Here is a 27,421-nt window from a genome sequence, read left to right as displayed (position 1 = left end):
ATAGTGCACAGGCTACCCCATCAAATTTTTCTTTGTTAAAATCCTCAAACAACATCCTTATTATTTCCTACTAACTTCTAGACAAGAATAATTCCTCGTTTACGGTTATCTATTAGGTCGCTGGTTTAATAATTGGAGCTGCCCCTCAACTTCCAAGGGTACTGATTGGTCATAGTGCTCCTCTTCCTGTGGTTCAAGACTCTGCCTCATCCATCATAGCCTAATCTAGCCTTTGACATCTTGATGCTGATGGCTATAAATCTATTCGATCGTCTTCTTTCAATGACTAGACTAAAATATAAGTGTAGCTTCAATTGATTTTTGACAATGATATGATTGTAATTTATTGAGACGGAAGAGATTTATTAACAACAAAATCATGCATGGCTGATTCTGCGGTCAACTATTTTTATTTTTTTTCAGTAAACTATTGATGTAAAATATATATTACACACAAGTTTTTTTTTTTTTTTTGTCATGAATAACTTGCGCTGAAAAACATGATTGATTAATTATATTTAGTGAGAAATTTTCTTTTAATAAAATATTTTTTATCTATGAAAAATATTAGGAATATATTTTCTAACACACTATTTTAAACATATTCTCTTTATTGACTGAAATCTATTAAAAATAATGAAATTTGATAAGTCTCACATTATATTTAACAATCCTTCCTTCTAATTTTATAGTTTTAATAAATTTTAACTAATTAGGGAATATATTTGAAAAAATATATTAAAAAATGTATTTCTAACGCTCCTCGTCTATCTATAAAATTTGAACTTGACATTTCACATGGTTTGTAGTCAACTTTATGTTTAAACCTCTCTATTGCTGCATATTAAATCTTATATTAATGTTTTATTTCTCACAGTGATGCAGTAATTCCATCTATACATCACCTTGATTGTTGGGCAAATAAATTTTGTAGAAATCAACCTCAACATACAAAATTATTATATCTTTTTGTATGCGCTTATAGCATCTTTTACCAACTGCTGGAGCATAATCCCTTTAAGATGGAGTGATTAGCGAAATAGATATATAGTCTTTCTTTTATAATGTTTAAGGAACCAACAATTTATAAATTACTTAACCTTGCAAAGACCACAGCAGGGGCACTGGTGATACAACTACTAATAATAAAGTGAGAGTGAAGAGGTATCATTCTCATGAAGATTGATATCAATTAAGTACCGATTACTTTGAATGGCCAATAAATGAGAATTCAAAGAATAACAACTGCGTAAAAGGTACGAAATGTAATTATGCAGGCAATCAAACACAATGCAATATAAAACCCAAGTGGACTATGAAGTGGATACGTACGTAGGCTTGGAACCATTATATTCATGCAACTTATGCCTAAATTCATTAAATTTAGAGACTCTAATTCTTTGGTAGCTAGAAAATTATTTGCCTATAAGTTTTATAAAATAATGAGACCTGCCCCTATAAATAAGGAATTTAATGACATACGGGATAGTATTTGAAAAAGTCGAGCTTGCCGCTTAATTACACTTGTAGTTTAGATCATTGTGGTCAAATATACTCCATTGTAGTTGGGATATTGTTAAAATTCCAGTCTATTTGGGCTTTGTCCCCCGCGACCCATTATCAGCTTCTAATGTTAGTTTCAGAGAATATTCTAATATTTAAGTATGTTAAGTATGCTGATAACATGAATAATTTATTGATATGCTGTGATCCCAAAAGTATTGATTTCATTAAGATGTATGTGATATATATATCCTCTGCAATTTCTGGCTCCATGTCATATGCCTTTTCACCATATTCTTGATGTTCCATGCCGGAAGAAAACATATGAAGTTAAAAACATTTGTTGTAAATGCAGGAAATGGTAAATCATACTTTGTGCTTGATTTAAATGCTTTTTAACAGTAATAGCATGAGATGCTCATGTCCTGCTGTCCTGTATTGCTATAATAATCAATTCCCATTTAAAGCCTTACTAATGTGTGGGTGAGTCCACGGCGAATGATGAAGCTCCACAAAATTCCAGCTACAAAGAACATATAAACTAACAAGGCATTCATTTTTGCCAGAGCTGCATTGTTACATATATAGTAAAAGATATTCACCAGCTGCAGAAAGAATTGGATTTCAATTATTAACAAAATCAGTTTGCTTTTCTGCCATTTTGGTTCCCCCTTATACTGATATTACTTATCCCTATTAGTTGCTAATAAAAATTGAACTATATTGTTTAAACTCTGGTTGGAATCACGCTTGCTTTATGTATGATCCAGGTACAGTTAATTATTTGGAGTTGGTGAGAGTGAATGCTCAGACATCATGCGCCTCAGTTTCGCTCACTCTATATGGTGCCTATTCTTGATGTGGCTTGTATTATATATAGTTGTCTTGTGATCCCTTTCGATGTTTCTTTTTCAATTTTGCCAGAAGGATACATATAATATTCTCTTAGAGGTGCTTATTCTCCTTTAAACCAAAATATAGGATAGGGAGAAGATATATAAAAGATTTGCTCAGTACATGTGGAGAAAGACACTTACATGTTACTCCATGCTAATATATAGAGATGCTTGCTCGAATCATGGCTATATATTTTCACGTGAGGTGGTCATGCTAACGGAGAATCATAAAGACTACAAATATATTTTGACGCCTAAGCAAAATGCATTTAATCAATATACTTTTATTAATTTAATGCGTATTGACAATTATAAATTACTTTATAATTATTTTAAAAATCAACAAACTTATCATACATAATTTATTATGTAAATTTTTTATACATTGTTATATATAACCTTTTTTTCTCTATTTTTATATCTTTATATTTTCGGTATATTATAAAATATACAGAGGGATAATTGGTAATCGGTTGAATTGACCACTAAATTAAAATAGATTAGACTTGTTCTGCTCTTACTGTTACAACTTACAAGCTGACACAGGGGTGGAAGGAGTGGGGTTCAGACTTTGCCAATGTCACCCACGGATGATGGTGCTATATAGAGACTCCGACATTCAATATATCCAGAAATTCCGATCAGTTTTAAAGACACATTATTAATTTTTTAAAATTTTTTTTTATCAACTGCAAATTTGCAATATATATCACGAAAAAATTGATCAGTATATCAACATATAATTTCTCCGGTTGCATCTGCGCTTGTGGAAAGAAAATATTTCCTTGAATCACGGAGCCTTTGGCATTGTTGGTAAAGTATCCACTCAGTTGCAATTGATCAACCAAAAGTATATTTCATGTTTTCTTTATTGCACAAAGTGTTATGATAAAAGAGATAGAAGAAGGATTAAAAAATATGAATGATTGGAGTTACTTTAAAATTAAAAAATAGAAGAATATATGCAGAATGATTGGAGTTAGTGAAAAATAGTGATACAGCATTTATATTTACAAAGTCTTGTCTGTTTTTGTAATCTGAAAGTTTGTATATCAGTTGATTGCGTTGTCCAGCACAACTTACTCTTGCAAGAATAGTAATTCATTCCCATTTGCAACCCTCGCAGAGAAGAAGTGTGTAAAGAATCGAGGGGATAAAATATCCAAGAGATCTTCATCAATGGGCATCGGGAAACAAACAAACCAAACAAGTGACTTTGATACCACCTTCAATCCAAAACCTTAAACACCTTCACACTTGAATTAAAACACATTGCTATGACAAAACAGGGTATGCCATCATCGTGTCCTGCAAAGTACATGTTTTTGTTAGCTCCAGGGTGTGAGGACGTCCACACCACCTTCATTCCGCTCTCTCCCGAGACAACATCAAAACATTCGTGAATGACGACAACCTTGATAAAGGAGACGAGGTTGGGCCGTCATTGTCCGAAGCAATCCACCACTCACAACTTGCAATTGTGGTTTTCTCGGAAAGCTATGTTGATTCATAGTGGTGCTTGAATGAGCTGGTGGAAATACTGCAGTGCAGAAAAACTAAGGGAATGACTTATGTCTACTAAGAGCTTTAACTCAAATGGTTGAGCACAACGTGTGAGTTGTTGTAAGTTACCTGTCTTCAATTTTTATGGGTATTTTTTTTTTTACTTATGTCTTTATTATTCTTTGCCTCATGCTTTCTGTGACACGGCCACGTGGCAATTGCAGATATTTTGAATTTCGATCTATTCTGTATCTTCCACAGCTTAGCTTATGCAGTTTGACAACTCATTTGGTTTGGAACGTGAATGTTGAAAAAGAGTTTTCTTATCCACTTGTCATCAAAGATGCTTCTATGATCATTATAAATTCTATTCCTAAAGGGTATATTGGTGCACTAGATCAGGACTGATTTAATTTGCAACAAGGCCATGTGGCCATACATTAAGACCGATTCTGTAAGCACTGGGATTGGAAAATGCAGAACAGATACATTTAGAGTGTGTCTCGATCAGAAAATTTAATTAAAATTTTTTATTTTTAAAATTTTGTTTGGATAAAAAAATTTAAAATTGTGAGAGTGAAAGAAAATTGAATGCAAAGAGAAGAGGCACGTGTCTCTGACGTAAAAAGAAATGAGGTATACTATCCTTAGTTAAAAAAGAATTCCGTAGCCTTAATTGGAGGCGACATATACTATCCTCGCCAGCCTCGCGGTCGCAAATTTGCAATTGATTAGTCAATGGTAGAAAGAAATCTGAATCATTGGAACTATTACTGTAAAATATAACAGAAAGATCTGTAGAATATTTGGAGTATTCATTTGTGAAGTGAGGGTCACAGTTGATTGCTTTGTCCGCTATACTACAACTATACTAGTACTCTTGTATCAATAGTAATTCCAATTTGCAACCCTCCCAGTTCCAGAGAAGAAGTACAATGGTGAAACACGGCATGTCATCATCATATCCTAGGAAGTACGATGTGCCAAGCAATCCAGGACTCGCAGTTTGCCATCGTGGTTTTCTCCGAAAACTATGCTGACTCAAAATGGTGCTTGAAAGAACTGGTGCAAATACTGCACTGCAGAAAAACTCAGGGATTGGTAGTCACACCCGTCTTCTACCAAGTAGATCCATCGCACATAAGGAAGTGTAGTGGCAGTTACGGTGAAGCAATCGCAAAACACAAAGACAACGAATCCTTCCAAGACTGGAAAGCTGCTCTCGCTGAAGCTGCCAATATATCTGGATGGGCCTCTCTTAGCCGTCATTACAAGTAATCTCTTACTGATGATTAAATCGATGTTTTAATCTTTATTATCTCAATATAAAAAATATTACTAATTTGGCAATGCAGAATAATAAGTGCATTAAATTAGATTATATATGCTTTTAAAGTGTTATGTCAGGGTTGTGTATATTTCATAGTTTATCTAATTTATTTTCCTTCTTAATATATTGATTTCTCCGTTCCTTTGTCAGGAATGAGTCTCAACTAATAGAGAAAATTGTGCTAGATGTGTCCGAGAAGTTGAGCCTGAAAGACTATGTTCAAATTGAAAAAAAATAAATTGTGAAGAAGTCAAACTGTTGCTGTCCAAAAGCCAAGATCGGTTACAAGAAAATCTTCACGTAATTGGAATTTGGGGCATGGGAGGGATTGGAAAGACAACTATTGCCAAAGCCGTATTTTCTCAACTCTTTCCGCAATATGATGCTGTCTAGAGAGGAATCTGAAAGGATGCCACTAACATCTTTGTGCGATAAGCTTCTTTCTAAGTTACTTAAGGCAGGTTATCATGAATATAATCTTGCAGGATCCACAGACCTTATGAGAAGGTTCCGTGATAAAAAAGTTTTGATTGTACTTGATGATGTGGATAGTTTTGATCAATTAGATAAGTTGTGTGAAGCATGTAACTATGTAGGTCCAGATAGTAAACTTATTATAACAACAAGAGATAGGCATTTGCTTAGAAGAAGAGTTGGGGACAGACATGTCTATGAGGTCAAGGCATGGAGCTTTGCCGAATCTCTGGAGCTTTTTAGTTTACATGCCTTCAAGGAAAGACATCCTCAAAAGGGATACAAGGTTCTCTCAAAAAGGGCAGTGAACTGTGCAAAGGGAGTTCCATTAGCTTTAAAAGTTCTGGGTTCTAATCTTTATTCCAGAAGTACAGAATTCTGGGATGATGAATTGAGCAAACTCGAGAACTATCCGAATGACAGTATTCAAGATGTGTTACAAGTGAGCTATAATGGATTGGATGACCTAGAGAAGGAAATATTTCTACACATTGCATTCTTTATCAAAGGTGAACTTAAAGATGATGTCATACGAATACTAGATGCTTGTGATTTCTAACCTACTAGGGGATTAAAGGTCCTCGAAGATAAAGCTCTTATAACTATTTCACATTCTAGGATGATAGAAATGCATGACTTGATAGAAGAAATGGGTTTGAATATAGTTCGTCGAGGAAGTAAACATCCCCGAAACCGTAGTCGATTGAGTTATATAAAAGAAGTTTCTGATGTACTTGCAAATAAAAAGGTAACGAAAAATAAACTCACTTTTTTCTCCCCAAATCAAACTATACATGCTTTTTAATTAGTAATATTCATAATGAATCTAATATCGTTTATTTATTTTGTCAGGGAAGTGATTTAATTGAAGGGATAAAACTAGATTTATCATCCATTGAGGATTTACACTTGAATACTGACACACTCAACATGATGACTAATTTAAGAGTTCTTAGATTATACGTCCCTTCAGGTAAGAGATCAAGAAATGTGCACCATTCTGGTGTCTTAGTGAATTGTCTGGTAAATTGAGGTACCTCGAGTGGAATGGATTTCATTTGAAGTCTCTTCCAGTAACTTTTTGTGCTAAGATGCTTGTTGAGATTTGAATGCTGCACAGCCAACTTATAGAACTTTGGCAGGGGGTGCAGGTAAAATATATACAAAAAGCAAGATGAGTTTTTGGTTTAATTGAAATTTGAAGATTTAAGTTCCACAATGACCAGTCCTTTTGAATTGTTGCAGGGTGTTGTAAATTTAGTGCGAATTGACTTACGTGAATGCAAGCACTGGAAGAATCTCCCAGATTTGTCTAAGGCATCAAAACTTAATTGGGTGAATCTTTCTGGTTGTGAAAGTTTGCGTGATATTCATCCATCTATTTTTTCTTTTGACACACTTGAAACTTTGATGCTGGATGGCTGCAAAAAGCTTAAGGGTCTTAAAAGTGGGAAACATTTAACATCTTTGAGGAAGATCAGTGTCAATGGCTGCACTAGTCTCAAGGAATTCTCCTTGTCATCGGATTCAATCAGAAGCTTGGATTTAAGCAGCACAAGAATTGGAATGATAGACTCTAGATTTGAGCGTCTAACAAGTCTTGAGTCACTCAATGTACACGGTTTGAGATATGGTAATATTCCGGATGAGTTATTTTCCCTAAAAGATCTTCAGGAGCTTAAGATTTGTAATTGTAGACTAGCAATTGACAAACAGTTACATGTGTTATTTGATGCTTCAACATATCTACGTCTACTACACTTGAAGGATTGTTGTAACTTGTGGGAGCTTAGAGAATTGTAGGGAGCTTGGGAGTCTATCAAAGCTTCCACCATTTGTTACAGAGTTTAATGCCGTTAACTGCTGGTCATTGATTTCAGTGTCCTCTTTAAACTCTTCTGCATTGAACTTGAAAGGGAAGGGAAAATTCATTTCATTCAAGAATTGTGGTTGGCTGGATGAACCTTCTCTCCACTGCATTATGAAGGGTGTGTCAAAATGAGATTGTAAAAATGATAGATGAAGCCAACACCAAAAATTGTAATAATAAATCTGTGAAGGTCTGTTTCCCGGGAAGCAAAGTCCCGAGCCAGTTCAAATGTCAATCAACAGACTCCTCAATCACTGTTAATCTTCCTTCTTACCTTAATGAATATATGGGATTAACTTTGTGTGTGGTTCTTTCACGCTCCCGGGTTGCTGCTAAAATCCGGTGCCAGTGTACTTGGTTTGGAGTTGAAATCACCACATGGTGCAACCTTAATGAAGCTGAATAATCTGATGAAAACATTGAAATGGTGACCATTCTTACCCGATTGTGTCTGGCCTGCCAAATATTTGAATTAGAAAAATTTCGGCGCATTAGTTCACGGCTATTGAAAGCCGTGGTAGCTGCTATGGACTTGGAATCAAAGCATGGTTAAGCCTCAGAGGCAACTGAAACATATGACGAGAACGATTGCAATGACATAAACACCAATCATGAGCCTGAAACATATGAGGAGAGCGATTGCAGTGACATAAACAACAATCATGAGCCAGATTTGAGTGAACATTGTTCTTGTTCTTGTGACTACTTATTCGGTATGGAGTTTACTACCTAATAATCCATCATCTGTTTTTTTTTCCTATTAATTTTAGTTCATTTTATTTTTAAATAAATATAATGTAGAATTTTAAAATATAAGATTATAAGGTGATATCTATTTTATTTTTTTAATTTTTAGTATAATTTCTGTTTACTTTCTTATGTTTAAATGCATTTTGGACTTCTTCCTTTCACTACTATATATCTAACTTTTAGTATCATTTTTTTGTCTGACATTTAATAAAAATGTTAATAAAAATCTTTGGTCACATTCAAAAATATTATCAAATTATAAATAAATATTATTAATATATTTTTGTAATATTTTATCAAATATTATATATAATTTATGTTGTTAAAGTCTAAAAATATCACAAAATATTTTAATAATATGAATTATTAGTAACATTTATTTATAATTTTATGATATTTTCTGAATGTCGTTAAAATTTTTTAGTAATATTTTTATTAAATGTTAGATAATAAATTTATTATTAAAAATCACATTTGTAGCAGTGAAATGACCGCATGGTGCAACCTCAGAGGCAATTGATCGATTCATCCCATGAGAACTACTGCAATTAGATACACAACAATCATGAACGTGATTTGAGGATTGTTTTTGTTCTTGTGACTGATTATTCGGTATCTAATCTTTTGTCTATTGATTTTTAGCTGCTTTTAATAAATAAATAAATAAAGGATTATGGCCCTCCTTCATGTTGAGCCATTATCAAGGATTTTGCTTAGAAGGAAGTTAAGGGCGGAAGCCGACATTTTCTTCAAGCGCCTATAGACCTCTTTAATCTTCCACTAGTTTTTATATATAGGTCTAGCTAAACTTTTTTTCCTTCTTTGGGTTGAGAAAATTTCTGTGTAATTCTGTTTACACTGGAATTTGGTAAACAACCGCTAGTCTAAGTTAATTGCTTGCGAGACCAACTAGTGAATCTCAGGAGCATGTCAATTATGTGTTTGTTTTAAATGTAAAACCGTTAATGTTCATTGTTGCAATAAACATTTACTGGTTCGAAATTTGCAGAAAGTAAAATTGTTTAACAGAAATCAAAATGCTGGAAATAACTAGGCAAGGAAAGGAAAATTCTGACAGAATCGAAAGGCTGGAAGTAAATCAACAAGGGAGAAAAATTGCAGAATGTAAAGGAGCAGTAAGTTCACTCGATCGAATGAACCATTTAAAAGACAGGAATTCTAAAGTGAAGCGTAAATTGCATTGCTTTCAAAATGTAAAGTTTACAGAAATTTAAAATGGTTCACAAACAAACATACATTCTCCTTGTGTACTCGTTTCTCTCTGCGCTGGATACTTTGAGTGTATAAGGATTCTGTAGAAATGATTTGCGACCCTCAAAAACTAACTAAAACTGCTATATATAGACATTCGAAAATAAACTGCCCTAACGGTCGAACATTATCCGAATGCCAAGTGTCCTGCCACGTACATCTTACATGCACATAACTGCTCCTTAGAACGGTTATCCATCTTGCTCGAAGTCGAACTGGTTTAGTGAAGATTTGTTCAGAAATTATGCTAAGTCCAGAACTCTTGCTGCCTCGACTTCGACTCGTCCATACACCAGTTCGAATTGCCCAATAACTCGAAGTCCTCTTTCTTGTCTTAGCTTTGTACTTCGTAAATACTCCTTTGAACCTGGGAATTCCTTCTTAAAGACTCTCCTCTCTTTTCGATTCGAGCAGGTCCTGGCCAGACTCTTGCTCTGTAATACGCTCCGAACCTCGAGACGACATCCAATGCATACTTAGAACATATTTTAGCTCGTCGAAAATATGGGCTAACAAATTGCCCCCAAAAAATGTCTGCTTCGATTCGAGATCGAAGGAAGATGAGAAGTTGACATTTTTTCTCTTCTTCTACCAGCTTTCCTGAAACGACGTCACGATCGCATGTTCACTGTGTAACCGTCGCCTCGATCTCCATTACCCATCATTAATTCCACCTTTCTAGGCTGAGTGGGACACGTGTCACGCTGGGGAGTAAAAAGGGAAATCTGATGTGATTGATTTCTGACCCTTGATTCTTATTATATTATTTTCCCTTTTTTTAAAGTGAAACCCCATGTACTTAGCAGGCACATATCCTTCTGCTCGAGAAAGCCCGAGCGGCTCAACGTGAAGTCGAGCGTCTCACCAAAGAGGCGAAAGAAGGATCTTCTGAGATCAAAGCCTGTGATGATAATATCTCCTCCTGGGAGGCAACTATTACAAATTTGCTGTCTCAGGTCGATGATCTAAGGCAGAAAATTGTAACAGAGCAGGCTAAACGCAAAGAACTCCAGGAGAAGGCCGCTGATTCGATTCAGAAGCTGGTTGCCGAAAAAGGGAGGGAAGGCCTGAAGGCCTTTAGTGCATCTCAAGCGGTAGCAGATGAGGCGAGAGCTATGGAGAGTGCTGACCAGGTTTTAAGCAAAGAGATGGCCACCTTGAAGAAGCTATATGAGGATTTGATCATGACTTAGTAGAATTTATGATTTTTTATTTCGAATTCTGTATTTCGATTCTACTCTTGATGTAATAGACACATGCCCTTTCGTAGCAATTTTACTGTTATTGCCATTTTTATGTTTCCATCACTTCTGTTTATTCTATGCTTATTTTAACTTCGAGCAATGTTGGTTTATATTTTTTTCAAATATTTACCATTTATCCTCAAAGTACGTTTCTGAGGGGTTAATTCCTCTAATTCATAAGCACCATTCGAATAGATCTGAATTATTTTAAACGGTCCTTCCCAATTTGGGGACCATTTGCCCAAGGCTCGATCCTTACTATCCATGGGCAGGATAACCTTCCAAACTAAATCTCCAACATTAAAAGTTTTCGACTTCACTTTCTTATTATAAGCTTTAGCAACCCTTTCTTTTTGTTTAGTCAAGACTTCTAATGCTCTTAATCTCTCCTCGTCTAAATCAACTAACTCATCTGACATCATTTTCCAATAATGGTCGATCGGAATGTCCATTTGTTTTTGTACTCTAGCTGATTGCAAATGTATTTCGACCGGAAGTACAGCATCGTGCCCATAAGTTAGTCGAAATGGGGTAGTATTAGTTGATTCCTTAGGAGAATTTCTACATGCCCATAGAACTTGATCTAACGTTTTATTCCAATTTCTTGGCTTTTGGGCAATGTGTTTTTTAATCAAGTTAATTACAATCTTATTGGCTGCTTCGACCTGACCATTTGCTTGCGCGTAATATGGTGTTGAGGTTAACAATCGAAAGCCAGTTTTTTGGGCAAATTCTTTCATTTTTCGTCCAGTAAAAACTGAACCTTGATCAGTGGTAATTGTTTCGGGAATACCAAACCTATAAATAATATAATTTTGAATGAAACTAATTACTGCTTCCTGATCAACATTTGGCAAAGGGACTGCTTCGATCCATTTTGTAAAGTAATCGATACCAACTATAATATAACGCTGGTTCTTAGAAGAGGCAGGCTTGATTTCACCAATTAAGTCCAAAGCCCATCCTCTGAAAGGCCAAGGTTTGATTATGGAATGTAACTCACTAGCAGGTACATGCTGTATCCCTGCATGCTTTTGGCATTCCTGACAGCCTTTAGCGAATTCTATGCAGTCTTTTAACATCGAAGGCCAATACAAACCTTGTCGAAATAAAAGCCATTTCATTTTATGGCCTGCTTGATGTGATCCACAAGCCCCACTGTGAACATGGGAAACTGCCAAGTATGCTTCTGATTCACTTAGACATTTTAACAACACTCCTTCTGCAGTCTTTTTAAACAAATCATTTCCCACAATCACGTAATTTAAAGCCCTATATTTGATCTTTCGAGCCACATTGCCTATTGGATTTTCCAAATATTCAATAATGGACTTTCTCCAATCATTATCTAACATATTGTCAATGGCCAAAATTTGAATTTTTTCCTGGAGATCATTCATGCTTTCATATTCATTATTTTGTGGTATACTTGCCCCCACAAGTTTTGGCATTGGCAATTTAGTGCTTAATGGCTCTGGTAACACCAGTTTATCTTTTATTTTGATCAACTGAGTTAACTTTTCCTTCGACATTTTGTACCCTGAAGCTATTTGGGCTAAATCATTTGCTTCTCGGTTTTCTTGTCGAGGTACATGCTCAATGTTGATATAATCGAAATGATTCAGAAGAGAACTTGCTATAACAAAATATTTTGCTAAGTGTTCATTAACACATTTGTATTCTTGTGTTAATTGCCTCAACACTAATTCTGAATCACCTCTTATATTAACATTTCTTGCCCCCAGGCTAATTAAAATTTCAAGGCCTGAAATTAGAGCTTCATACTCAGCCTCATTATTAGAACAAAGCCCTTTGATTTTATATTTGAACTTAGTTGGAACTTTATTGGGGGATATTATTAAAACTCCAATTCCAGTTCCATGTTTGTGTTTCGAACCATCGAAATACAAAATCCATGGCTCTGTATCGACATAGTCTTGCGACATTTCGACCACTGAGTGATCTACAATAAAATCTGCCACAATTTGACCCTTAACAGATTTCAAAGGCTTGTACGTTAAAGAATATTCTGTTAATGCTAAAGCCCATTTTCCAATTCTACTGTGTAAAATCGGTTTTGACAACATGTGCTTAATAACATCATAATGAGAATACACATAAACATCAACAGGCTTTATATATTGCTTAAGTTTTGCACAAGAGAAATACAGACAAAGACAGAGTTTTTCTATGGCAGTATATCTAGTTTCTGCATCATTTAGTACACGACTAAGATAATAAATTGCATGTTCTATGCCATCATCATCTTCCTGAGCCAACATGCTACCAATGGTCTTGTCAGACGCAGCAATATACAATTTCATAGACTTGTTTCGACTAGGAGGCATTAACACAGGAGGCTTGATCAGATATTCTTTAATTTCATCGAAAGCCTTTTGATGCTCTTCATTCCATTTGAATGGTTCATCTTTCTTGAGTCGAAGTAATGGCGAAAAAATCTGAGCTTTGCCACTTAGATTCGAAATGAATCGCCTCAAGAAGTTGATTTTTCCTAGCAAAGACTGAAGCTGTTTTTTAGTCGAAGGAGGCTTCGTCTCAAGAATAGCCTTTGTCTTATTTTGATTTATCTCAATGCCTTTTTTATGCACCACGAAACCAAGGAAATCTCCTGGCAGCTCTGATGAATTTACACCTCAGCAGCCTTTCGATCTCTTCCTTGATCTTGGACATGATTTCTGGTGCGAATCTTCTTGGTAGTTGTTTTACTGGTCTTTTTCCCTCCTTGATAGGTAACTTCATTTCGACCAATTCTCTGCTTAACTCAGGCATTTCGTGGTAATCCCAAGCAAAACAGTCTTTAAACTCTCTAAGAAGAGGCACCAGCTTTTCTTTTAAACTTGAGGTGATATTGGCACTGATATAAGTTGGCCTTTTAATCGAGCCATCTCCCATATCGACTTCTTCCAAAGGATCTTGAGCCTGCATCTTTGGCACCTCACTTACGGGATTTTTCTCGAAACCCAGCGGCTCATCGTCATATATGCAATCCAGTCTTCGATCCTTTGTTTCTTTATTCTCATGATCTTCGATCTTGGCTTCAACTGCCATATTTTGTTGAGACTCAGCCTCGAAGGCCGTATTTAGTCTATTTTCGGCCATATAAGCCGTAATTCTGGCCCATGCAGCGGCCTCAGTCATATTAATCTTCATAAATATTCCACCCAGTTGGTGGAATGACTCCATCTTCAGAGGGAACATCATTAATTTCCTCCCTCTCCCATATAAACCCATAAGTAGGATGGAGTTTGACAGAGTGGACAACATTGTCACTCGATTCGACAACAGCCTCCTTGTCACCACAAGGCGCTATGTTAGCCAACTTTTTGTCAAAGGTTTGTGCAGTAACATTATCGACCTCTGACTTATAGAAGCTTTGATCCGCCTCTATATTTTCCACAATCCCATCTTCCCTCCAGATAATGAGCTTCTGGTGAAGGGTAGATGGCACAGCTCCAACTCCATGAATCCACTCCCTTCCTAATAGCAAGTTAAAATTAGCCTTAGACTGTATCACCAGGAAAAGAGTTGGTCGAACTATACTGCCTACAGCAACATCTACTTGAATGGCTCCCAAAGAATAGCCAGTTTTACCCTCATAATTCGAAAGCATAATGTTGTGGGCAGATAGATCAGTGTCATGTTTCCCGATCTTGTAGAGCATAGATCGAGGCATTAAGTTGACAGCCGCTCCTCCATCAATGAGCACTTTGTTGATTCCAACATTCTCAACTTTTGCTCTGATGAAAAGAGGTTTGAGATGACTTTTCATCTGAAAATCTGGCTTTTCGAAATAAGCTACTTGCTCTTCCACACAGCCATTATTCATAACATAGTAACATACTGGCTTTGGGTCAGCCATATCAAAATGATCGAACTCACTTTCGATCTCAGTAACTTCAGATTGGACATCATATTCAGATGGCAAGATAGATACCACACAGATGACATCGAAATCTGGCTCAGAATCCAGTAGATCCTCATCCTCCATCTTATCTTCATCCACCGGAGGCAGGAGTCTCTCCTTTACTGGCCTCCTAGATACTTCTTTATATTGGCCCATTTGCGGGTTCTGCTGGGCCAATTTCTTCTGACGCTGGAACCTACGCCATTGGGTCCTCGTCATAGGATTCTTTCCTTTGTAATTGTTCCTATACGAGTACCTATTGGCCTCCTGTGGGCCAATTTGCTTCGTTCCACTCGAACCACCTACTTCCATAATCCCTTTGTTGAACCTTATGAGTCCCTGGTGCATCCATTTTTCGACCGGCACTGAACCAGGAGGAGCGAAAGTATTCCTTCGACCTGACTTCTGATTAGTATTCGACTGCACCATAACTCTTTTGCCTTTATCGAAACGTTGGTTCTGCCTTACCCCCTTGTTAACAACTTGGTATTTCTTGAGGCCCTCAGTAGCCTCCTTATCACATACTGCACTGCAGCGAGGGCAGAGCATCACAATCTTGTTTTCGAGTTTGCATCTGTTCAAGAAATCAATTAACTCCTCCTCAGCTTGAGGATAAACAACCTTCATCTGTTCGTTGTAATCCTCTTCAGATACATCCTGAACTTGCACATGGGACACCTCCATTGTTTCGACCATCATTATTTCTTGGGGCTCCGCATAGAGAGTTTCGGCAGCTTTGGATGTTTCAGCATTTGCCTGAACAACCTTTGGTTTCTCACCAAATTTTAGCCTTCCTTCGTCAAGAGCCTTTTGAACCAAATCCCTGAAAAGAACACAACGTGAGGTTTTATGGCCAAGGAAATTATGAAATTTACAATAACCCCTTTTTTTCTGTTGTTCGATTGGGGGTACTTTCAAGCCCTTAGGAACAACAATCTGGCCATCTGTGACTAATAAATCAAATATTTCATCACATTTAGTTATGTCAAATGTATAAGTTTTAGACACAAATTTATCATTTTTAGGTTCAACAGGGTTTTTTCCATTGGAAGGTCTAAGGAGTTTACAAACATAAGGAGGTCCAGGTTTTAATTCTGCTAAATCAACCTCACTGTCTTCGATATCTTCATAAATAATATCGAACTCCTGGTCACTGTCATTGGTTTCGACATATGCAACCTTTTCCTTCTTGTGGAATTTAGAATTTCTAGCCTTTTCGGCCTTCAACCGTTCGAGTTGTCGAACTCTATCAGCCAATTGAGCCATATCCCTTAAATACTGGGTATCTAATTTCTTTCTAATCGAATAGTCTAGGCCACCAGCAGCCATTTCGACTAATTCATGTTCAGGGACTTGGGTGAAACACCTTGCCTTTAAGAGTCTGAATCTGTTCAAATAATCATCAATTGATTCAAGTGCCTTGCGTCGAACGCTGGCTAACTCTTTAAGGCTGATCTTAGACTGTCCCATATAAAATTGCTCATGGAAAATCCTTTCCAATTGGTTCCAATTATGTATGGAATGAGGAGGAAGGGTTGTAAACCATGTAAAAGCATTTTTAGTCAAGGAACTAGGGAAAAATTTCATTCTTAAATTTTCATTATTAGCCAAATCCCCTGCTTCGACCAAATATCTAGCAACGTGTTCGACAGTGGACTCATTTGTCTCTCCCGCAAACTTGGTAAACTTAGGGATTTTCACACCCCTTGGTAATTCTGTCTGTAACACATACTCAGATAATGGAGACACAAAATTAGGCCTATGTAAGCCTAAGTTCAAACCATTCTGCACCAAAATCGTTTCGACCATTTGGGCTAGGTTATTCTGCATATCGAAACGGTTTTGTTGAATATTCCCTATTACTTCATCAGCATTTTGGTTCCTATTTACCAATACTATACCAGGGTTTGGTTCGACCTGTTGGACTGGTGGCTCTATGCGTGCCGCTGGTTGTGGTGCTTGAGCCATTTGCATCCCGGGGTTATTAGGCATCTGTATCTCTTGGACAGGCGCCTGTATTTGGATCTGTCGAATCGGTGGTTGCTGTATGGGTGGTGCCCCAAAAAAGTCAGCAATTCGACTTATTTGATTTGTTAACGTTTGGTAACTGTCATTTGTATTTTGAATTAAAGGGTTAATAACAGTTCCTATTTGTTGTGTTAACATGTTAACCATATCATGGTTACTTTCATCCATTTGTTGTCTGAGTGACAAAACGGATGTATTAGTTAAATGTTGCGGAATTACCCTACCTTGATTGCCCGCTACAGATCCTGATGGAGAGGCCATATTAAGATTCTCTATGTTTGGTTGAGAATTTTGCAACCCTACCATCAAAGATGTAGGCATGCCATATAGAGGATTTTGAGGCGGTCGAAAGGGACTTCCACTGGGATTCCCTAAACTAGGATTGTTCCAAGGGGCAAAAGCAGACGCTGACGTGGTCGAACTTGCCAACGTCATGTTGGTCATGGGAGAGGTTACCCCTGTCTGATTCATAACCGTCGAAGCGGTTGAACTAATTGTGCCAACAGTTTGGTCAGGAATTGCTCCTATACCAGAATTTATATTGGCATTACTGACAGATGTTTGCGTTGGTTGCCCCTCCATATTTGGAAGGTCATTGTTTCGATTGCTTGGGGGTGGTCTAGCCATCCTTGTACGAGTTTTGAATTCTGTTAAGTGTGGAACAGATTTCCCACTTCTTAAATGCATACAAAATCAAAACAATTAAGAAGGCAATAAACCAACTGCAACAAACAAAACTTTAAAAATAATTTAAAACCAAAACACACAATTGACCGGTCCCACTGGGCGTGCCAATTTGTTTACACTGGAATTTGGTAAACAACCGCTAGTCTAAGTTAATTGCTTGCGAGATCAACTAGTGAATCTCAGGAGCATGTCACTTGTGTATTTTGCGTTTAAATGTAAAGCGTTTGAATGTTCATCGTTGCAATAAACATTTACTGGTTCGAAATTTGCAGAAAGTAAAATTGTTTAACAGAAATCGAAATGCTGGAAATAACTAGGCAAGGAAAGGAAAATTCTGACAGAATCGAAAGGCTGGAAGTAAATCAACAAGGGAGAAAAATTGCAGAATGTAAAGGAGCAGTAAGTTCACTCGATCGAATGAACCATTTAAAAGACAGGAATTCTAAAGTGAAGCGTAAATTGCATTGCTTTCAAAATGTAAAGTTTACAGAAATTTAAAATGGTTCACAAACAAACATACATTCTCCTTGTGTACTCGTTTCTCTCTGCGCTGGATACTTTGAGTGTATAAGGATTCTGTAGAAATGATTTGCGACCCTCAAAAACTAACTAAAACTGCTATATATAGACATTCGAAAATAAACTGCCCTAACGGTCGAACATTATCCGAATGCCAAGTGTCCTGCCACGTACATCTTACATGCACATAACTGCTCCTTAGAACGGTTATCCATCTTGCTCGAAGTCGAACTGGTTTAGTGAAGATTTGTTCAGAAATTATGCTAAGTCCAGAACTCTTGCTGCCTCGACTTCGACTCGTCCATACACCAGTTCGAATTGCCCAATAACTCGAAGTCCTCTTTCTTGTCTTAGCTTTGTACTTCGTAAATACTCCTTTGAACCTGGGAATTCCTTCTTAAAGACTCTCCTCTCTTTTCGATTCGAGCAGGTCCTGGCCAGACTCTTGCTCTGTAATACGCTCCGAACCTCGAGACGACATCCAATGCATACTTAGAACATATTTTAGCTCGTCGAAAATATGGGCTAACAAATTCATCAAGGCTTAATCCAAGAGAACCTTCAGATACCGTAAGATGCTTTTAATGGCCTTTTCTGTTGAAATTAGTATTCCATGTTCTGGGTTTGGGAATTTTTAATAAAATTTTGTTTTTATTATCTTTGTATTTGTGTTTTATAATCTTCATGTTTCTTAAAAATTGAGTATCCCTAGAAAAGTTTTAGATCTATTTGGTGAATCTTGGTAGATGTGCTATCAGACACAAGACTAGCAACATTTAGACTATGAATAACCACTAACGTTAGGGATTTCGATTCTTAATGTTTATGGTTATTTAATTTTGCCAAAGGAATTAGGTTTTTTAACTAAAGATTAAACTCCCTGGAGCTAAAATCTGGTGTCAGTGCTACTTGGCAGATCATATGAGCTCGGAACCTTTGACCGCGTGGTATCATATGAAGCTGTCACTGGTTGAATTCTTATCATGTTTTTATGTGGTTCGACTCAATCCAGATCGACAACATCCTTTAAAATTTATGACACATGTTACAGAACTAAAAAGTAAAAAAGTTTATATTGAGATATGGAAAAATGCACTCCCTCCATCCCTATTTAATTATAAGATATAATTAATAATTTTTTTTTATTTTTTATTATAAGATTTTATTCCATCTCTTTTATGAAAATTTTAAAAAAATTATAAATAAATTTAATATTAATAATTAAATTAACTAACTTTCTTAATAACTATAAATTAATTAATTATATCTTATAATTAGGACAACAGTATCCTTTATAAAAAAAAAATATTCTTCTGTGATGTTAAAAAACATTTTCTCTTTAATTTTATTTGTTTAACTAATGTTTTTGGAGATTATAGTAACACTGTCTCAGAGCTTTATAGCCATCTTCGTTCTGCTCTCTCCCGAGACAACATCAATGCAGCATACGCGGATGTTCTTGTCTCGGGAGAAGAGATGTTGTGCGAAGCAGTCAAGGACTCAGAGCTTGCTATTGTGGTATTCTCCGAAAACTATGCTGACTCAGAATGGTGCTTGAAAGAACTGATGGAAATACTTCACTGCAGAAAAACTAAGGGAATGGTAGTGATACCCGTGTTCTACGAAGTGGATCCATCACACATAAGAAACTGCACTTACATTTACGGGAAAGCAATGGAAAAACACAACGACAACGAATCCATCCAAGACTGGAAAGCTGCTCTCGATGAAGCTGCCAGTATATCAACGATGGAGTTCCATCTTTTTCTCTTCCTAGCTCTTTGATCTTTGTTGTTTTTAGTTTTTATGGGTCTTGCAAAAACCCCTTTTCCTGGGGTTAAGAGGATTTCGATGTAACGTACAATGAACTTTCATTTGAGGATTTTTAATAATAAAATCATGTGTTTCCTATCTTTGTATTTGTGTTCTATAGTCTTCGTGTTTCTTAAGAATTGGCCATTCTAAGAAAGGTTTTAAATCTATTCGGTGGATCTTCATAGATGTGCATGCTCTCGGACACAGGTTTAACAATATTTAGTCACTTTAGGGATCTCAATTCTTAATGCTTATGCCTTAGAAATTAGGATTATTAATTAGGGATATATATATATATATATATATATATATATAATGTTTCAAATGAAAATACTTTTTAATTGAGAAATGAGAACTAACCATTATATTCATCAGATTACAATTAAAAAATATGAATAGTAAAAATTAAAACAAACTTAAAAAAGTACTCATGTGTTTCTCTTTCTGTCTTCCGCTTTTCCCTTCTTGTTTTTGTTCACGTCGTCTCGTCATAGCAATGGCTTTGTCACTTTAATATGACAGTCCATGACTCAAGCATAACAAGAATGTTACAGATGTTTGTCCACTAATTAAATTCAAAATCTATGAAAATCCGCTCATAATAGAATTCTAAGAATTTTACATACAAGACCTTTGAATATTGCTTGTAAGTACAGCAAAAAGATGAATGAAATGCTGATGAAGACGATAAACAATCGAAGGTATATTCTTTGACGGGAACATAAAAGATGATAATTAAGATCAAATATTGTGATGACTGAAACAACCATGTTTTTCCCTTTTCCTTTCTTCAATCAAACAATAGTTTACATTATATAAAGCCATTGTGGCAATAACAATAAAAATATATATGATATGTAGGAACAGAATTTATGAAATTGATGTTTCTATGTGAAAGTTGTAATTTATGTTATTAATTCTCTCAATTCACTGTGTCGAGGGCATTTGTCATCTATTTATTCAATATAAATTGTGAAGAAGAAATTTTCACAAATTGACTTGAAGATAGCAATAACCGTTGTTCTATTGCTGTGATATTTTTGTGTTAAAGTAGATTAGTAATTTATATAATTATTGAAAAATAATATTGTAAATAATCTAAACTTAGAGTTATTGGCTATAATAAAAAATCAAAATAAATTTTTTATAAAATGAAATTTTCAATTATATATTTTTAAATTAAAATTTAAATTCACATCACACATGTCATTCATAACATATATGTTAATTTATAAAAAATGATATAAAATATTTTAAAATTTTAACATATATAAGAATTTTTAAAATTTTGAATTAGGAATTATAAACTAAAATTAATATTTTTGTGCTAAATATCAATAATATATTATAAATATAACAATTTTTAAGTTATTAATTATTATTGTGTAATATAAATAGTTAGTTGAAGATTCAATTAATTATTATATCTTAAAAATAATAAAAATAAGAATTAAATTTATGTTGACTCACTAGATTATTTATGATCGAGTGCATGTGACTGTGACATAAAAATAATAAGATAAAGAAAAAAAAAACAGTATAAGTCAGATTGTGGTTCAATAAGAAAAAAGGATATGCCCAATTGAGAGAGTGGTATATTTGGAAATTAATTTGGAAAGTGGCAAAATACTAATATTTTAAATTAATTTTTAAATATATTTTATATATTTCTAGAATATTTATTTATTAGATAATTTCTGAAAGACTATTTAGAAAAACGAAAAGTATATATAAAAGAGAATGCAAAAAGTAATTATCAACGGATAGGTTGATTTATTTAATTAGATCAAAACTATATATCATCCATCAGCGGATCTACCATCGGAGCCTTAATTGGAGAAATTAAAGAAGTAGATGGTATACATATCCCAGTAGTATATCATCTTTTGATCTTTCCAAAGGGCCTTTCAATAAAGTTTTTCTATACAGATCAATTTGTCTGTAAAACGTAAAGTGTTCACGGATAAATTTACACACTGGTTTAATATCAAATGCTATAAAACACCCATTTAAATTATCCTTATTAGCTTTAATAGTATCAAAGATTGCCCGTATTTTAATTTTTTCCCAGTTGCCCACTAATTTGTCTTTGTAATTTTACTAAAATATGTTTTGGTAACAAGATAATGAAACCCACGCGAGACTGATACCGTTTTGATTTACTGAGTTGTATCCATCAATTTAATCCTTGTCCTATCTATTTCCTATAGGTTTCCCTTTTTTCCGAAAATACAAGTTCTGGTCTACACTCTACAGTACTAGTGCCTCCCGAAAAGGAAATATGAACAAGTATTTATACAGCTATTCTTTTTGAAATTTATTCTTTACACATGAGCAAAACTCTTCAACAAAATCTCATATGGCAACACAAGAACTTATCAGTTTGTACCCTCGTGAAAATTCTAGATTTAAAGAATAACTAACGGATGAAGTTTTTTTTTTATTAAATAAAGAATAACAAATGAGTATAAATATAGATTTGTGAGGATTATACGTTTCCATTACATTTATCCAATAATGCTCAAACAGCAATTTCTTAAAGTTAATTGCAATGTAAACGTCATTTCATTTAATCCACTATCAACTTCAAAAGCATTAATTTAAGTGGAAGCACAAGATAAATTGTACCCTTAATTAAGTGTCAGAAAATTAAAGAAAAAACTTGACTTTGATGATTGAAGGGTGTTTAGGATGGATTACTGTCATGCGTATATGGGCTATGATTTGTTTTCTTAGCCTTCCTTAATATATCTAATTTTCAAAATCGGCAAATTGATCTAGAGGTACTTTAATTTACCCTAATAAATTCAAACCTAGCTAGTCAATGACAGTCGTAGCATGTGCTGATGTGCAGTGTGATTCATATGTAGTTCAATTACAATGTTTGACAAGAAAGCATATGAGAGAATGTATTGTGATGTTGTCTAGGAATCAAAATAAACCTTGTGATTAGTTTGAATTAATCTTGATTTGAATGCAAAATTAAACGAAAAAACATGTCTTATTGCAGACTTCAACTCACACAACATCATATATTGCCGTATAACACTTGAATTTACGATAGCGTGAAAAGAAACACAGGAACGCAAGTACAATTAATATCATAAATTAAATATAACACTAAACACTGTTAATTGTATCTTATAATAAGAATAAACATACAAAATACAAGCAAAGGAAGAAAAACCTAGGTTATTGCTGCTCCAATTATATATATATATATATATATATATATATATATATATATATATATATATATATCCACATATATTCAACTGTCAAAATGCACACGCGAAGGTTATAAGCATATAGCTGCCTTTTTCTTTAGTACTCCTACTTCTTACATAATTAAAGATATAGTAAACTGCAACAATAAAATTTATGTACCTCAGTACCTCACTGTTAGTTCTGATTCTTCACATAGTACCTTAATTTCTAGGCATCCAAGCGGATATATAAAGAATTTGAGATCAACCTTCAAATTCTTCCGTTTGTTATACATGTCTTAGGAGAAAAGAAGTTTGCCCTAAATTTTCATCGAAGAGTTTGATATGTGCTTCAAGTAATCTCTTCTAGAATCATATAAAGACCTATCCAATTAATCACATAAAAAGAAACGTTAATTATTACCTTAAATTATAAAATAGCCGTTTCTCAGTATGGATCATGGCCAAGTCTGAGCTCCAAGTCCACTTCACTCGTTTTCTGATTTCCTCTCCTGAATTGATGAATGTTATCATCAACATGACTCGGACCAATTTGGAGACTCAAATTGGCACCATGAAGCCCTTGGTTCAAACTCAAAGGCTGAGACCTTGAGTTACAAAACTCATAATAAAAGGCATGTGGTGGTTGAAAGTTCATCTGAGACTCCAAAAGGGAGTAGTAATTAGGCTTTGTGGGTTGATTCATAATTTCTGAGACAAAAGGAAGGGCCGTGGAATCATCGTTGTTGAATTTGTTAACTGAAGGTGAAGCATCAATTGTGAATTGCTTGGCCTTGGCCCTGTCCTTCCTATGGATATTCATATGCCCCCCTAAAGCCTGAGCATTTGTGAAGCCTCTTTTGCAGAATGTGCACTCATAAGACCGTTTGGTTCCACCAGTGTCATCATCTTGATCATGATGATCATTTTCTTCACTTGAAATATCAAGACTCACTGACTTCTCTGAATTCATAGCAGGAATAATCAATCAAGACTCTCTCTCTCTCTCAGAAACATAAATTTGTGAATGATCTCTTATGTTTAAAGAGATTTGCAAGATGTGAAGGCTTTATATTGAGAAAAGGATATGTAAGAAGGTGCCAAATAGAGACAAGAAGAAAACGTTGGGTGGGTCTGTGTGGCACAGTAGCGGTTTTTCTATCAAGAGAGAGTGTGATTTTGGCGTTTTCTCATGGGATTTTCCATATAGCCGGCTCTATGATAGGTAATTTCTAAACCCTTAAGAATATTTTTATCACTTTCACCTCTCTCTCTTCCATTTGATTTGCTTATAGTTTCTTCTTATGTTGCTTTCATGACGTGGTGGTGCTTTTCTTTTGGCACCTCTTGTGTAGTAATTCCTTAATTTGCCGCGTCAATGTCACTAATTCTCGCGTGTACTCACAACAAAATTGCAATGTTAAGTTGCTAACCACAATATTATGAAGAAACGGAGCATTTTTAAGTGTTTTCGCACTTCAATTATTATCGTTTCATAGCTGTCAATTAACTTGCTATATTTGATTCAAAAAGGAAAAAATGCGCAAGAGATGTAATATACTTTTTCCTTGTTTAACCTAATATATGCACAATGATTCACATCATTCAAAGTTTAAAATGAAGATTCTACTGTTTTGCATGATCCCATGCACATGCTTTACGGCGTAATTCTGCTAAATACTACTATAAATAAAGATTCTCCTCTCACACGTGAAAGCAAATTTTAACAAATGAAGGAGGCTCCGAGGATATGATGCGCAATGTGACATGTAAGCAGAAAAACGCGTTGAAGTATCCCTTTAAAAATGTCTTTATCATATTCCAACAAGAAAATAGTATTCTTGATATGCTACATTTATGTTAGCGCTAGTAATTTTCTTGCATTTAACTGGCTTCCTAGCCCTTCTTCAAAAGGAAGAGACATGTGAACTATTAGCATCATATCCATCTAGAGTAGTAGGGTGTACCCTAATTTGATCCCAAGCCAACCTATATTTACATGCGATATATGATATATACTCAATTTATTATATGATTAAGTTTCATTATTATTCATTCAAACTGAATATCTCCAACTGATCGAACATATATATGACTGTACCCTACATCAAATTAATGACCAAAGGGAGAGGAATGGAGCCAATTCAAAAGGAATAATTCTGAGGATAACCTATTGGTTATTTTAAAGACAAAAAAATTCTCTACACGACCAAATGTTTCCTTGTGATGAACTTACAGGCGGACAAAAATGAACTAGCTATAGTGATCAATGCTGGCAATTTCATATAATATTTTTGGCAGAATGAGTATACGTCTTTGAAACAACCAGTGCTTAATTAGCTTTCCTCGTAGAAAAAGCTAACTAAATCCTTAGTAATCAATTGATTCCAAGTTCTAGTGACGTTATCCTAGATATGATAAAGACTAAGTATTCAATCCTAATGAGAATAATAATCATAATTGGTCGACGGGATGAAAACCAGGGTTTAATTTGTCACTGTGACAATTACATGAGTGCTGAACTACAGCTTGCATTGCCCACTAGTATAATTCTCTTTAATTAATATGTCTTTACAGCATGTAGCTGAGGTTGTCATGGACTTAATAATAATCATCAATTACGCTTGCATTTCCCAAGAAATGGTCATATAACTTCCAAAGTTCGAAGGAGATTATGTCTAGTCCAATCGTGTTAACTATTACTACAAGTATGCGTTTTTTCAATTAATTAAACCTGATCATGAACTCAGGAGCACGGAATACAAAAATTAATTAATGGGTGTAGATCAGGCTTTACGTATCAAAAATTTGTTTTAAATATCTTCCCATTATATTCCCTTAGATTATGTTCGGTAATACTATTACTAAGTAAAAGGTGAAAAATTAGCTAAACTTTAAACTATTAGTTAGTAGTTAAAAATTGTTAGTTGTTAAAAGTTGTTAAGTTAGTATATTAAATTATAAGTATTTAGTATCTGTTTATCTAAAGATCAATTGTTTTAATCATATTTTTTTAGCTTTAATTATTATGTTTTTACATTGTGCGTATTCTATTACTTTATATTATATCTTAAAATATTTATAACTAAATTTAAATAAAATAAAAATTACATATCTTAAGTATACCAAACAAAAGGCGGAAGCAGATAAACTAATAAAAAGAAATAATCAAACATTGCCTTTTGTAAAAATGATACAAAAAAGTAAATTTAATAGATATTTTAAGAATAAAAATAAATAAAATATAAGAAGTTAGAAGTAAAAACATGAAATAAATAGCATCAGAAAATATTATGAGTCATTAAAATAATTTTTATATATAAGCACTTTATAAATGTTACCTTGAGGGTCAAAAGTTGTGTTTTTTAAAATTAAAGGAACAAAAAATAAGAGGACAAAAAATATATTTTATCAAAAAAATAATGTTATAAAAAATTTAAACGTCCAAAGATTGCTTTATAACTGCTAGGATAATGTTAGCTTCAGGATCAAAAGTGATATATTTTAAAATTAAGTGGGCAAAAATAGGATAAAAATTGTAAAGGAACTAAAACCAACTTAAAAAAATTTAGAAGAACCAAAAACATATTTTATAAAAAAATAATTTTATGATGAACCTAAATGTCCAAATGTTGCTTCAAAATCCTTTGCATGAGACTAAATCAATATTTCTTTACCTATAAAAATCAAATTAAAATTGTGGCCAAATTCATATTTTAACTTCTTACCTTTTTTTTTTTATGAATGAGAACCAAAGTGCAGTGTTGCAAACTAGAATTTTGAAATGGCAATCAGTTTTCTTTTTAAGTTTTGGAATGAAAGAAATTATTTTGTTTAATTTCAGTAATGAAGGTTCTATCTACCAAAAATTAGTGAATTAGAGTTGTGAAGTGTTTATATTTAACGAACTTACAATAAGTTTCACAGTCAATTGAAATGTTTATTTTTTTTACTAATATATAATGAATAAGTTTGATATATATTTTATATGTAAAAAGAAAAAAAGCTTTTATATAGTTCGGGTTTTGCAAAATTGATCCTCAGGTTTAATAGATTTAAATTATAAATTAGTTTGGGCCATTCTGCAAGTTCCTTAGTGGGCTAAAGTCAGAATTTTTGCTTTGGGGCTTGGGTCCTCTTTTTTGGGTTATGTTGATGTTCTTTGAGAGTTGCTATTGTCCCACTAACATTTGAAAAATTCAAATATATCTTTCTTTACGAAACACATTTTGGTTACACTGATGCAAAAAAATATTATACAATAGAAATATGATTTTATTATAGAATACACAACATAATTACACTTTTGTTGTATATTTTTTTTTACACACTGAAATTGCAATTCTATTATATAAATGAGGATAAAAAAAATGTACAACAAAAATATAATTTTATCATA

General features: G+C 34.3%; 3 protein-coding genes and 1 non-coding gene across 5 annotated transcripts; 2 read left to right on the top strand and 2 right to left on the bottom strand.

Annotated features, from left to right (window-relative positions):
- The first annotated feature begins 3,016 nt into the window (after positions 1-3,016).
- LOC106794265 (uncharacterized) lies at positions 3,017-10,322 on the top strand. Of its 2 annotated transcripts, none has more exons than XR_005890352.1 (5): positions 3,017-4,022; positions 4,127-5,176; positions 5,383-6,454; positions 6,559-6,857; positions 6,952-7,576. It is a non-coding gene; the product is annotated as an uncharacterized protein (transcript). The 2 variants fall into 2 exon arrangements; XR_005890351.1 differs by adding an exon at positions 8,810-10,322 and having other exon boundaries at positions 3,023-5,176; positions 6,952-8,289.
- A 627-nt stretch (positions 10,323-10,949) lies between these two features.
- Positions 10,950-13,190, bottom strand: LOC106797709 (uncharacterized). The gene has a single exon (XM_014772560.1). The coding sequence runs from the start codon at positions 13,188-13,190 to the stop codon at positions 10,950-10,952; it is 2,241 nt and encodes a 746-aa protein (XP_014628046.1).
- Positions 13,191-19,477: 6,287 nt separating this feature from the next.
- LOC102665692 (TMV resistance protein N) lies at positions 19,478-19,786 on the top strand. The gene has a single exon (XM_006606865.1). The coding sequence runs from the start codon at positions 19,478-19,480 to the stop codon at positions 19,784-19,786; it is 309 nt and encodes a 102-aa protein (XP_006606928.1).
- A 3,194-nt stretch (positions 19,787-22,980) lies between these two features.
- LOC102665558 (zinc finger protein 10) lies at positions 22,981-24,072 on the bottom strand. The gene has a single exon (XM_006606864.4). The coding sequence runs from the start codon at positions 23,993-23,995 to the stop codon at positions 23,471-23,473; it is 525 nt and encodes a 174-aa protein (XP_006606927.1). The 5' UTR covers positions 23,996-24,072; the 3' UTR covers positions 22,981-23,470.
- Between the last annotated feature and the right edge of the window lie 3,349 nt (positions 24,073-27,421).

This window comes from Glycine max, chromosome 20, assembly GCF_000004515.6.
Source record: "Glycine max cultivar Williams 82 chromosome 20, Glycine_max_v4.0, whole genome shotgun sequence".
Lineage (NCBI taxonomy): Eukaryota > Viridiplantae > Streptophyta > Magnoliopsida > Fabales > Fabaceae > Glycine > Glycine max.
This window is presented reverse-complemented; position numbering and strand designations above follow the sequence as displayed.